The 14,220-nt window shown below is 39.1% G+C and overlaps 1 protein-coding gene across 1 annotated transcript in view; it reads left to right on the top strand.

Annotated features, from left to right (window-relative positions):
* Nucleotides 1-6,980: 6,980 nt before the first annotated feature.
* RASSF3 (Ras association domain family member 3) overlaps nt 6,981-14,220 on the top strand; it is a 74,712-nt gene continuing 67,472 nt past the window's right edge. The window contains exon 1 of the mRNA XM_033059034.2: nt 6,981-7,189. Within this exon, the coding sequence (XP_032914925.1) occupies nt 7,151-7,189 (39 nt within the window). The 5' untranslated portion in view covers nt 6,981-7,150. The remainder of the gene's footprint in view (nt 7,190-14,220) is intronic.

The raw sequence follows: 14,220 nt of genomic DNA, 5'->3' as shown, positions 1-14,220 counted from the left end.
TAACGCATATTTGGCTTTGAACTTTCCATGTGCTCGAGTTGTTTAGGCACAAAATATATTTTGCATATCCATTTGAATGTTAATTTGTCTGGGCCATTACAGAAATGAAATCACACATTTCCTAGGCTGGAAAGACTACAGCAGGATAGAGAGACTTTGCTACTGAGCCTCTGCCTGATTTAGAAATATTTAGTTATTAAGGTCTGATGTTGGAGCATCTGTTGGGTTCCTGCCTGTTCCTTTGCTTGCTCTCTGCTGCACTGCCCTGGAGCAAATTGGTTATGGGAACAGCTATTTATGGGGCAAAATCAAGTTTTGGGTGAAGAAAACCCAAACATCAGGTAGGGTCCATTCATGTAAAATGAATATGTTGAAGACTTTTAGTTCACCCCTACTAGGGCAGGATAGGAGTGGTGTTGAATTCTAGCCCATAATGTAAGTCATTTTTTTCTATTACTCTAGTCAAGCCATTGTTGCCATAGAATAATAAATCATAAGGTGCTTCATTATGTCTCACTAGTTGACAACGAAACTATATTTAATGAAAGGATACTTACTTTGTATTTTCTAATAATTCAGGACAATTTTCATAATTAATATGCATTTATAAATAATTTTAATCTATAAATTCAGTGTACATGACAGTCTGAGCATCAGTAAAATAAAACTATTTGCTTTTCTAGTTGTCAGTGAATGCATTTATCAAATGTGCTAAGTTGAAGTCCCCAGAGTTCTGATTTCAGAGAGCAGGATTCATTTCAGACCACATCAGGAAAGAGCACTTGATTCTGACTGCTTTCCAAGCAGCAATGATACAGCAATCCTTGCTCTGATGACCAAAACAGTCTTTCCAGAATTATAGCTACTTTTTGAACTCATGGAAATTTTGGGAGTACTCCAGTAAAGGTTTACCAGAGAAAGGTATTTTTAAAATTTGATGCTGTCTGAACCTTTGTGGAATATTGTATGCCACAATTGGAATGAAATAATATATTTAAAGCTAAAACACATATGAAAAATAGATCATACATAGATCCACTGTTTTAGGAAAAAAAAACCCCTTTTTTTGATCTTGCTTATTAAACTCATAAATAGTATGTTAAAATCTACCTTAAGATTGAAACAATTTTAAAGATGAAGCTTTTTTTAGAGATGAAGCTTTCACATCTTTTGTAATTATGCCTATAATAGCCAGGTGGAAATTATGGGCCTGTCTTGCAAATGACATTATGGACTCACAAATTAAAATGAATATAAATGACAGACAAAATAGCATTGAGAGTTAATGTTTCCTAACTGAATAAGTAATCCTGTTTCAGAACACTGTTTAACTAACAGATTTTTTCCTAATATTATTTGTGAATTTGTGCATGCTCAGTACATGCATTTGCCCAGACTGAGGAAGCTGGGAAATCAGTGAGCCCTGATGTCCTACAGATTTATAGGATATCCCCCATAACCTCCTCACCACACAGGTGATGTACAGTAGCTGCTTCTCCAGACATTGCCAGACTATGGTGTAGTGGCTGAATTTTGGCAGCTTTGCCTTGCGTGTGGGTGTTAGTTTGGGTCTCCCTCCTTTAGCCAGGAGATAATTTTCATAAAACTTAATTAGCTTTTAGATAATTTATAGTTGAAATGGTCAACTTTGTCAGAACTACAGGGGGAGAATTGAAAGGTGGGCATACAGTGCAATCTCATGAGCATTTTTTTTCTAAAGAAGGTAACTGAACTTGCAAAGTAAAAACCACTGAAATTAAGGAAAAAAGAAGAAATTCAAATACTACTTTCATTTGATCTTCTTTTGTTTACGCAGTGTAATGTAATTTTTAATTAAGTGTTCCCATCCTGGTTTTCTCATGGAGAAGCCCTGTTCCCTTACCTGATGAACAATGACTCAGAATTCTATTTATTCCTGTTGCCTTTTCCACTGTGTCTTACAGGGTCTCTTCCCAAAGACAAAATCCTTCTCTTCTCAAGGTGTCCATGAAAATGGATGTTCTGCCTCCTCTAGAATTTCATGAGGTGCATGAGTCATTTGAAAAATAATCCCAGCTGCATAAGCATAAAACAGAGCCCAGGGAAAACCTGGGAATGCACAGTTCTCCCTGGCTTCAGCTGCAGTTGAGAATACTCTATGTTTACTAAAAATTGGATAAAGGAACTCAAATGCAGAACCCAGGAGAAATTAGGCAGCAACTGGAGCAAGCCTGACACGGCTTGTCAGCATCACACAAGGACTTAGGGACAGCTATCATTTCTCCTGGGCACCATACATCTGCCTTAACCATTCTTTTATTTGTCCCCACAGTCTTCTACCTGTTCTTCTCCACCTTTTTCAAATTCTGCATTAAACACAGTGACTGTTTTAGAGAGTTTGAGTCTTTTTCAGTGCTTTGATTTATACTGCAACATGGTCCTTTGTAACCCGTAATTAGCTGGAAGCTATTTGCTGATGTCTCAAGAGGAATGTGACTTGTGATACAGTGATATTATTGTGATATAGTCAGTCTGTTTTAAGATCAGAAACTCCCAGTTATCTGCCTCAGAGTGCTGATCCAGGATGGACTCACTATACTGGGTTGATAGTGTTGAAAAAATTTTGACAGGATGACTTTGTGCCAAATAAATAAAATTAATCTTGCCTTAATGCAAGTATCACATAAATTCTGTATCAGGCACAGGAATGTGATTGCAGATTTACACTTTATCGACATTATAATTTTTACTTTTGAATGATATGATGGTACAGGGTCTTACATTAATGATCTAGTCTCTAGCCAAGAGGAACATCCTTTCAGGGAACACTCTGCTGTCCTGCCTCATAACACTATGATGAGTATGGATTGGAAATGGGAAAGTTTGAGAATTTATTTTTTTGCAATGGGAAACTAAATAAACATAAGAGAAGCTGAAATTTTTCAGAGGCTGATAAGGGAACAAAAGACCCCATCCAGAATTCATCTTTTGCTATAAATCTTGAAAGTGTAAAGTTTTGTAACAACAACAAAAAAAAGTGAGTGTAGTTTAGTTAGAGAAATTGAAAGCATTTCCTCCAAAAGTCATTCTTGGAAATGGCTGAATTGTTTTAGCCGAAATGTTCTGAAACAAACAGCATGATGTTTCCCAGCATGGAAACTTGAAGTACAAGCGGTTGCTCTTTGGCAAAATTATAAGCAATTTAAAACCTAAAAATAGAAAGTGACATTCAGTACCAGACAAAGATGGCATCATGAACTCTGCCCAGCTTACACAGAAAACCAGCAAACACAACAGGGCTTCAAAGCAAATACAAGCTGGTTTTGTAAATACTCTGAAAGTCATGTTTTCTCTGAGATTAGAGGGAGTGTGAATCATCTATTTCTTACTAGAGATAGGGCCATCTGCCTGTAAAATGAATTTACATTTCTCATGGCCGTCTTAGTTGACTTTGATAGCCAGCAAGTGAAATTTCTGAATTGTTACTGAAGGCAGCTATGTGATTAACCAGCTTCAGCTAAGCCACTCATTCATGTGGAGATTCTTATGAGAAACTAGAGCTTAAAACATGAAAAGCCACATAGCAGTAATTCCATGTGGGTAGAATTTTTTGTCTGTAAGTCCAAAATGTCTCTTCTGAGAACTGCCTCTTTTGTGTTTACATTGCAACAGCTAACACCTAGTTTGTGGCACAGATCTTTTGCAAGACCATCTCACTGAGGCAGCCCTGATCTAACTAAAGACCTGCTCCACTGCAGGCCTGTCAGTGTGACACTGGGAGGTGTGCTGCACTGTCACCTTCGCTCCGGTGAATTTACATCTCCAGCACTGTGTAGCTATTATTATCTTTGATACGGCTGGGGAAGTTCACTTGAGAGGTGACTATTTCTCTGAGGTCACGTAGCAAACAAGGATGTGTCTCACTCCTATGTTCTGCCTGCAGAAATCTAATTTCTAAATACCATTTTAATTTTTTTTCTTTCTTTTTCCCTTTTTCTTCCTTTTTTTTTCTTTTTTTTTTCTTTTTTTTTTTTTTCCTTCATTTTTTTCCCATTTTATTTTCCTGGTGTCTGTGTGTGGGTTTTTAAGACTGCAGGTACACCTGCCATGCTCACTGCCAAGACCTGGTGCACCTGGGCTGCCGGCGGAATGGAAAATTAATGGACTGCCTCGCGCCGCATGACACCTTAGATTCATTTTACCGCAGCGGTCAGGTAAGAGATCTCGTGCCCATGTAATTGCTGCTTTCTCTTGTCAGCTCTGCCATGAAGTGTGCTCTACCTGCCTCATCTGGCTGCTCGGGAAGGATGTCTTGCTTAGGCATGGCCAGCAAAGCTGGATTTCCCAGCCAGTGCTGTGATTTTACAGCACAGCTGGGTCGAGGTGCAACCAGCTGCTGCCAGCTGGGTCACTCCTGCCTCAGTTAGTTTTCAGCTAAACTGACTGAAAAGTAATCCCACAAAACAGTGTTTTCCCTGTTAGTTTTGGCCACCATGGGGTCATTTACACCTAATCAGTAAAAACCTCTGAAATGTCACCTGTGATAACATACAGACATTCTCTTCTTTATTTTTAGGGGGGAGGGAGGATGAAGAATGGTGTAAAGTTTTTTGTGTGTAAGTTCCTTTTTTCAAGCCTTTTATTTAAGCACTAAAAACCCCTTCATTAACACAGGTCTGGTCTAAACTTAGAGTGTTACTGGTTTAACTGAAAACTAATTAATGAAAATAAATTGGTAAATGCATATCCACAGTGGTCAAATTAAACCCTTTTACTATCTTTAGAACTGATATTGAAGAAATGTCTTTATTGGGAGAGAGGGATAAAACCCAAAGAATCCCAGACCTAGCTATCATTGGTTATGCTCATTTATTCAATGTAAGAATTTACGTTGATCACTGTAAGAAACAAGAGAGATTCATAGAACAGCCTATCTTGGATTTCATTATCCACAGAACTGCCAAGCACAGGCTGTGCCATGCTACAAGCTACCAGCTGTAAAATTTGTGCCCACCTTAAATACTTCTATCTCCAAGAAGTCTCCCCTTCCTTCTGGCCCACCATAAGATGCATAAATGCATAAAGCTAATGTTCTGACACACACTAATTGCACACCCCGTGTCACTTTTCCTACCCAAGGGATACCATGTTAGCAGATTTGTGGGATGAGTTGTTTGGGTCTGGGTTGGGTTTTTTTTTTCAAAACCTGTGTTGTACAGAATAAACATTTTTAATTCAAGTTAAGCATATTTTGGTATCTTACAAATAGTTATGCTAGGATCTTAAAAGGCTATTTTGTATGGCAAGAAACTGGGATTATTGGGTATTTTTTCTTGTGGTATTGTCTATTATATATAGTGGAGGCCCTATAACTGCCCTCAGAAGCTGCCCAATTATGTACATGAAAGATTACTACACAAATATATTAACACACTACAGCAGATACCCCTTTTGGACAGCAACTTCTGCTTTAAATTTTTCTTTTCTGAAGTCAATCTGGTCTAAGGAATCAAACATGCTACTTGTCTTCAACGCCATCACTATCTTCCTACTTTAATTTACCAGTTGTGGGGTATGCAGTCACAGGTGATTGTAGCCACAGCTCTATTTATAGGCAACTACTAAACAATACTAAGGAGGGCAAGGGAATCCTCCTTGAGGATTGCAAAAATTTATTCTGAGTCAGCTCTGAAGCCCAGCAAGACAATCATTAACTAAAGATGATGGGCTGCCATTTCAGTGAAATAGTATGAGGACATGCAAAGCAAAGCAAGCTTAACTTGGTGGAATAAGCAGCAAGAAATATCAATGTACAGTTGAGATAAAACCCAATGCTTACATTCCTCTGTGATGATCCCTTACTCACCGGTGAATTAACCAAAGAAGTATTTTCTCAGAAGATTCCAAATTAAAAAATAGTGCAGCACTTTTCCTTTCCAGGTTCCTGTTAAGAAAATTCTTTTAGTGTATACAGAAGGCCTAAAACCCAGCTGGGAAACATTTATGATGGACAAAGTTAGACTTTATCCTCAGACCTCGCCATAGACATCAGACAGATTCCAGGAAGCATTTTTATAATTTTATTTTTCTATCAGGAAAAAAAATGGAACTTGATTCAGACATGTCAAAACCAATTTTTATGAAATGATAATTCTACCAAAAAGTAAAACCATCCAGATACGTAAGAGCAACATTTAGTCACACAAAGATGTGTAATGACTTCTAGTGACTAGAGTGATTGTTCAGGATAGTCCTGGAACAGGCTGCCCAGGGAAGGGGTGAAGTCACCATCTGTGGAAGTGTTCAAAGAATGAGTAGATGTGGCACTTCACATTATGGTTTAGTGGCTTGGTTGAAGGTTGGACTTGATGATCTTAGAGGACTTTTGCAACCTTAATGGTTCTATTATTCTAAAATTTCTGAGCACTGTTGTTTAGCTTGCTGTGTGTCCTCCAAGTCATCACTGAATTGTCTCTGCAAGTGCAACATTTTGTTTTGTAGAAGAGATGCTGCTCCAACCACCCAAACTGAGGATGACTGAGGACATAGTGTGTCTTGTGAGCTCCCTGTGTCTTGCTGTTGGGAAGAGTGAAGGGGAATAACTCAGATGCTGAAAGGCAGAGTAGCAGAGATGGAAAAGAACAAGTACATGGCAACACAGGTTTTGGAAGTGTGAGTGACTGTCAGCAAGAAAATACGATGGAAGCAGAGAGAGAAGGGCATTAAAAATAATTTTTACTTTAAAAGACACGTACAGCTTGCCTGCAAGAGGTCTAAAAAAGAGCTGGTGTTGTCCTGGGTATGAATACTGAGCAAGGAAACTGTTTCTTGCTCTTTGAGCCTCACAGTACTTAGGGGAGACAAATTTCATGTGCATTTGTTTATGTGCAACAAGATCACATCAAAGAAGTACTGTTTTTTCCTACTGATTTCCTTCCTCTTGGAAGAAGTCACACTTTGGCTGCTTGCAGGGGATGACAGTTGCTGCAAATCTCTTTCCTCACTAGCTGTTTGGGTCAGTGTGTGCCTGACAACTGATACATGAAAGATGAGGATTCAAATGCTATTTGCAGCATCCATCATCCACTGGTTTTGAGGCAGCAATCATTTACATGCAGAAAACCTGGAGTATTTCCTGTTGGGTCATTTTCTTTATGCACGGCTGTCCCACATGCACAGTGCAGACGGAGCTACCACGGGAATCTGCAAGGTTTGAATTCACTCCTTCCTCTGCTACTGACCTGCTCAGACCACTTTATCTTTCTAGGACTTGTCTTCTTTTCTTGTAGGTAAAAAAGGAATTAGAATTTTAAAAAATAATTGCCATATCTCTGAATGTTGTAAAAAAGCTGGCATTAGGTTGCCATTTAATTAAACACAACTCCCAGCTCAGCTGACTCCTCAAAATTATTATTTTCTTCCATGCTAAGATTTTCTCGACTTTATCAGCCTTAAGGTGATTTTAACTTACTGTTAAAAGTTTGAGCCTGCATCTCAAGTACAAAACTGGATAGGTGTTTAGTATAGATCGTGAAGGGGTCAGAGGATGGGAAAAAAGACTTGTAAAGAAGATGGCTTCTTTAAAAAATAATTCTTGCATTCTTATTTTGTGGATGGTGTCTAGTCTGCAGGGTTTTACTTAGATGCAGGACTGTGCTTTTGAAGAAAATCTTCCAATTGTCTTCACTTCCCTTGTTTTGGTTGATATCAGGGAGTAGTCATAAGACTCATAAACTCAGTTCCACTTCAGGTGAAAACTAAGCTGCTTCCTGAAGCCTGTGAGAAGAGGCACTCCAGGAGCCAACCTAACACACTCAGTCCACTGGATCAAAGCAGGGATTTTCTTAAGTAAACATTATGAAGGGTTTATATTGAGGATTTTGGACTCTCAGCACCACTTGCTGTCTTTTACAGAGCTGGGTGTTGCACTACATTACTTGCTAAAGTAGGCATTAGATTCTTGGCACAGAACTTTCCCCAGCCATGCCTGCTTTTGCTTTATCTATATCATGACTTTGAAAATCGCATGGCATGCAAAACCAGTTAATTTTGCATGAGCTATGCTAGCCAAATGCAGAGTTGCAAAGATCACACATGTATTTGGGAATGTCTCACCCGTACAGTGAACATCCACTTAAATTGTGAAGGGGTTTTGTGGGAATGCTCAAACTTTTTAGTATTTATGGAGAGGGATGACTTGCTAACAGACCATAGTCCTGGGCTTTGTGCCTTTTCAGATCCTTCACACAGGGAGGTTATTACTTTGTGATGATAGTAGACAATGTTTTGAGCTTTAGCTCTCTGTGACCTAACACCATTTCAGATTGGTCAGGCAATGTGAATATATGTCCTGCTTGATACAGGTGATATAAACTGCACTTCATTCTGCTGCAGTGACCTGTGGTTCCCCGAGTGCAGCAGAGCTTGGCGCCCAGCTGTAGCTCCTGGTCTCCTGAATGCTTGTTCATGCCCATAATTTTTTCCGTGTTCCCCTTGCTCTCCCACTCCCAGTAACACTAGGACTGCTGGTTTGGGACAATGCTCTTTTAAAATGGGTCAGGAAAATGTCGTAGCTTCTAATGTTTGTCCTTGCAAAGCCCAATCAGCTCTTCAGTTCTCAGCACAGCCTGTGAACAGTGCCGTCAGCACAACAGGGGCTGGCTGTTATGATGTGGCTGCAACTCCTTAAACTCCAAATAGCTCTGAACAAATGTCTTGTTGAGCCACAGTTTGAGAATCTAGGCTTAAGATTACCTGTATGGGAGAGAAGAATTTCTTACAGGCTCTTAACTGCTGATTTTGCAAAGAGAGTCAACAGATTTCCAGTGGATTTCCCTCCTGTGCAATTATGCCAGCAGCTGGAGCACTTGGGTGCATGCATGAGTGGTCAAACAGTTTCAGAATCTAGAATATGGTCACACAGCTTGACTTTGTTAACAAGTCATTGGAGCTCAAAGGCCTAATTTTTGAGCTCCTTTCTCTGAGTTACCAATTTCTTCCATGAACAAGCAGAGTGGGATGAATAAAGCTCCTTTCCAGCAATCCTCTCCTGCCACATTGCCAATTATAGGCACAACACCTCTGACTGACATGCCAAGGCCTTCTCAAAAGTCTAAGAAGTATCAAAGCCATTGTATGGATTTTAATATTTTCCTGTTTTTCTATCATCCTGGATGAAACAAAAAGTTACCATTTTTTATGCATAAGTCAAAGATAGAATTTCTTTCCTTCTTCGAGGTGACAAGCCTTCCCAAAGAGGTCTCACTACACTCAAATTTTCTCAAAGACAGAGGGCACTCAGAGTTGAAGTTTATGTAAGACCTGAGGCACTTGGTAAAGTATAGAAAAAGATACAGTGTTTTGCAAATGAGTATTGGATAACAACACCTCCCAGATTGCTTCAAATTGCATGAATGCCATGGAGAAAGAAGAATGAGAGGATCTCACAGTGCTAATACAGAAACTTCTGGACACAGAAGGGAACAGAGGTTGTCACCTAAATGTACCTGAAACTGAAAGCGGTTTCAGTTCCTTCCCTTAAAAGATATGGTAGCTGAATATTTCTTAAAAAATAATCCATGGAGAAAAAATTGACACAAAGCAGAATATCATCATGTAGGTGTGTGCAGTTCTTGATTACTAATGAAAGTTACCTTTGAGCTATTGATTGCTTTCCTCTACTAACTCTTGGTAATGGTGTGTACTCTGTACAATGGGCATGGGGCTCACAGCTCACATATTTCAAAACTACTTTAAACGTGGTTATGCTTGGTAGTAGTTGAAAGGAAAAGAGGAAAACTGAATTATGTTTGTTTTGGCAGGCAAAGTGAGATTTAAATTTTGACACTAACTACGAAAGGTTTTAAATCAAAACTGAAGCTGATTTCAGTTCTAATTGTGTATATTGCTCAGGTTACTATTAGGGAAACATATTTGGCAAAAATAAAAGGCTTGATCAATTATATAAACTAGAAATTTCTTCCAAGCTCTCAAAAAATAATTTGAGAGTATCCACAGCAGTTCAGGTCACTGCAACCCTTTGCAGCCCTCCTTCACAAGAATGTTATTAAAATGGGCTTTGCACAATATTGACTTAGGTCTTTAATTAATTTATTTATTTTAATTAATTGTAATAGAGTGGAATTTGCTCTTTCAGATATTTGGACTTCTTCAGTATTCTCTGGCACAAGCATCACAGAATACTCTGTTGGGTTTTCTTGACCACTCTGAACAAATGCTTGAGTTGATGGGGACTGAGGCTGTAGTTGAATATTGCAAGTAGGATAAATCCAGAAGACACATTTGAATAAGGAGAGGGCTTTAGAACTCAGAGTACACCTCAAAACCCAGTAAGTAAAGACTGGATGGGGCACATGGTGAAGGGACTTGTATCATCATACCACCAAACAGACTTAATACTAGAACTGATATTTTTAACAGAATGAACTTCATCCTGGTGGAAATTTTCAGCCCACAGGAGCAATCTGAATTGTGTTTGTATGCCATTATGTTTTTTAAACTTTTTTTAAAAAAACACATTTTGATCAGTAAATCTGTCTTTAAACTTTTTTTTTCTTAAGTTGGGCTTTGGGTTTTTTTTCCATTTTAAGAAATTGTTTAATATTCAGGCCTGACCTTTCAATCAGAAAGGTAACAAGCTCATTGGTTAAAGCACACATTGCTGAAATCTAGAGAAGATCAATTATCAGTTGTTTAGCAACCAGATCAATATAGTCAAACAGCTCTGATTTTCTAGTTCTGTTGAAGAAGCAGACAAGGCTCCAAATTACAAGTGGATTCTCCTATTAGATAAGGGGAATATTTAAAATGCACTTTTGATTTTTTGTACAGTCAGGTGTTTTCCTATTCAAGAGGTTTGTATTGTCTTCCTAGAAAATACGTTTCCCTAAAAATATAGCCAGCCTCAACCTGCCATTTTATCAGCTGCCATTTTAAGATCAATATTATTTTTTCATTATTTATTTCTAATATACATATTTTTTCACAATCCTTTCCACTGCTGTTAGTGTTGTGCCAGATGTAGGATGTAAAATAACTACTGTATTTTTATATTGTGCCAGTTTTCTTCCTAATTCAAAGTTATTAGTATCTTCCCAGTATCTCAGCAGGCTCAGCAGAGCACAGATGTGGCATGTGAAGGCAAATGGATGTTGCATCAAAACCTGTGTGCTTGAAAATGTGTTTTGCTGTTTTATGTTGTAGATTAGATTGTGCATGGAAGCTGCACAGTTGCTGGGTGATAGCTCACTGACCACAATAGTGTCCTGAGTGCCTTACTGAACCCTCAAAAATGCAAAGAAAATGAGCACTGGTAGGGGAATTGTTAAATGGAGTGTAAATACTGGGCCCTGCAAATCTCTGTCTCAATGAAATCCTAACACTGATTTTTCTCAAAAGTCCATATGCTGTAGATGACAGATGGAGTACTGAACTTTGCCTTTCAGTTAGAGATGGGCTGGCAAACAGAGTGACAGTGTCTTTCATTCTACCCTTCATGATTGTGTTTTTCTTATCCATTAAACACCTTAGTCTAAATAGAATTACCAGCAGCCATAGCAGATTTGTGCTAATCTGTTAATCCACAGAGGTAAAGGGGTGTAAAGTATAACAGGGGTCTGAAAAGATATTTAAAAACAGACCCTTTCTAGTGCACTTACTCAAGAGGCTGATTTTATTTTGCATTTGAATATTCAGGAAGGTAGCTGGGCTTCTGATATGATGCAGACTACTTAACTCATCCCACATAGACGTGCCCTGTGCAAATAATGAGATGGCAGTGAGAATTGATTAGAAAAGAAAGTCAGAACTGTTGGGTAACTCACATCCCATGTTCTCAAATACTCTCCCAGCTTCACATTATTTGGGTTTTTTATAGTGTTTCAGCCTTTTTGTTTGACTTATGGCATTAGCAGCTGTTGGAAATACACACAGAAGAGATTGTTGCTGCCTTTTGACTCAGTGCAGGAAGGGCATGATGCAAAACCTTCCCTGGCGGGGAAGGAAGGTGGGGAGTGGTTTTTGATTATTTTTAATGATAACATTGCTGGGTGAAGATAGGAAAATATTTGTTTCCAGTCTTTGATTCAAGTAGTATGCCAACCAGAAGTAACAAAGAGCTGTTAGGAAAACAGGTAGACAACAGAGCCCTATGTTGTTGTGTTTGTTTTTCTTACAGAAATGAAAAGTCTTGTTTCCCAGAGAGCAGGAATCAAATGACAGCAGGTAGCATTTTTTCCTGCTGATTCATGGTTTCCTCTAGCTGGTGACACTGCCTAAAAGCTGCATTCCAGACTCTTCCTTGAGAAGAGCCTGCATGTTCACAGGAGCTCAGTTTCTCCAAAGCTATGTGCATGTGCTGCACTCTGTGTTCTCCAAGGGATCTCATTCTGCAGTGAAGCTCCATTCTTGTATGTGTTGTCTCATATCAATGTGCTCCACAGGAAATGGAGATAAGAACTGAAACCTTCCCCATTTACTTTGCAAACAGTGTGTGCAAGTGTGTAAAAATTCAGTGGTGCAGTGATAACGCTTCAATATCTTTACTGGGAAAGGGAAAACTGTCACCAGTTACATTTAATTTAAATGCAATGGAGTCCTACTAGTTAACGTTCTGGGGAGTACTCTTCTTGTTCCTACCCAAAGCATGAAGAAGCAGCTGGCTTCCCCAGATCAAAACATGCTGGGTTCTCTTAGCATTTGCAGGAGACCTCAAGCAGTATCCAGTTTGTCATGTTCCCTCCTCCCTTTTTATTTCAGCTGTGGTAAGCCTCCATTCCTTGCAGCAGAGGTTCACTGGCGATTCAGCACCCCTGCTTCCCGAGACCTTACAATACTTTACTGCCAGGTGAAAGAAAGCTGCCTGGACACAAAAGGCTGTTGTATAGTTTCTTGTGAACACAGAGGGACAGATACAAGATGTATACTCCTACAAACTTTTCAGATTTGGTTTGTTCTGCAAATAATATGCTGATGATCAGTTGTCATTATTTTTTTGTTGGGTTGGTTTTTTGGTTTGTTTTTATTTTGTTTTGTTTTTTCTGAATGCTTATTTCAGAAATGATGTAGCAAACCTTTCAAAAAATTCGATAAAATCCCTTTATCACTTCTTTCAAGATATACAGTTTACATTATGGCTGTGATGTCCCAATTGGGATTTTTGATCCAACAGTAGTCTTGCATCTTGATCACCTTTCATCTGTGACCTTCACATTGCTTATGACCTGTGCCTTGGTTCCAAATCAAGAGGCCTCTCCTACAGTTGAGTTTTGGATAAGCTCCTGGCCCAGCTGATGCTGGAGCCATGATGCTTTGACACTGGATTGTTTCCTGAGAAGATAAACCTGCCTGGTCTCTGCATGCCTGCCCTATTTGGACAACCCTTAGAGAAAAATGGAAAAATTACCTCCACTTTACCTTTGAGAAGAAAACTTTGATCATGGGATCCCAAGAAATCTTCAGACACGTATGTTACAATTAGTCTTGTGAACCCATGGAAAGCTGCACATGCCTGTTTCAGGTATTTTGCCTGCTGATGTGTTGCAGTAAGATGGATAACCGGATAAATTACGTGATTTGCCTAAATCATACCATATACTTCTCCATCTCTTTTTCTGCCGATACTTGCAAGTGTGTATTGTACCCATGGTAAATCCTCTTTTAAGGCTTTGTCTTTTCTGACAGAGTGTTTGTTTACAGGAAGATAAATACCATCATTGATTATTTTGCTTTACAATCCTAGGTGAGAACAAAGCAGCGATGATGGGGCAGCATGATGAGGTCAGTACCATGCATCCTGCCTGGAGCTGACCTCACTTAGTTGACTTCAGGATAAAAATTGCACTGTCTTAATTTCACTAGGTTTTTCTATCACAATTTCTTATCAGAAAATTCTGCAACATTATTCTCTGGGGAAGGAAGACCAGTGTATTACAAGGTTGAACGCTACTTTTATATTTCCCAGCACTCCCGAACTTTGGTTTAGCGGAACACTGCATGGTCTACACTCCACTCTGTTTTCCATTTGCATTGTTCACTACCCTTGACCTTCCTTTTGCCATCCTGAGTAATATTTTCCTTTACAGTAACCTTGAAGAGAGATTTCCTTATCTGCATATATGACTAATCAGTAAGGTCTTACGATTATTATAAAGCAGTTTATTGGAGGTGCGCCTCCCTGGCCACGTGACACCCAGTGATGTCATGTGGCCCCGCCTCCAGGCA

This window comes from Catharus ustulatus, chromosome 4 (genome assembly GCF_009819885.2).
Source record: "Catharus ustulatus isolate bCatUst1 chromosome 4, bCatUst1.pri.v2, whole genome shotgun sequence".
In the NCBI taxonomy this organism is placed as follows: domain Eukaryota; kingdom Metazoa; phylum Chordata; class Aves; order Passeriformes; family Turdidae; genus Catharus; species Catharus ustulatus.
The sequence above is the reverse complement of the archived record's forward strand: the minus strand, read 5'-3'. Positions and strand labels throughout refer to the sequence as shown.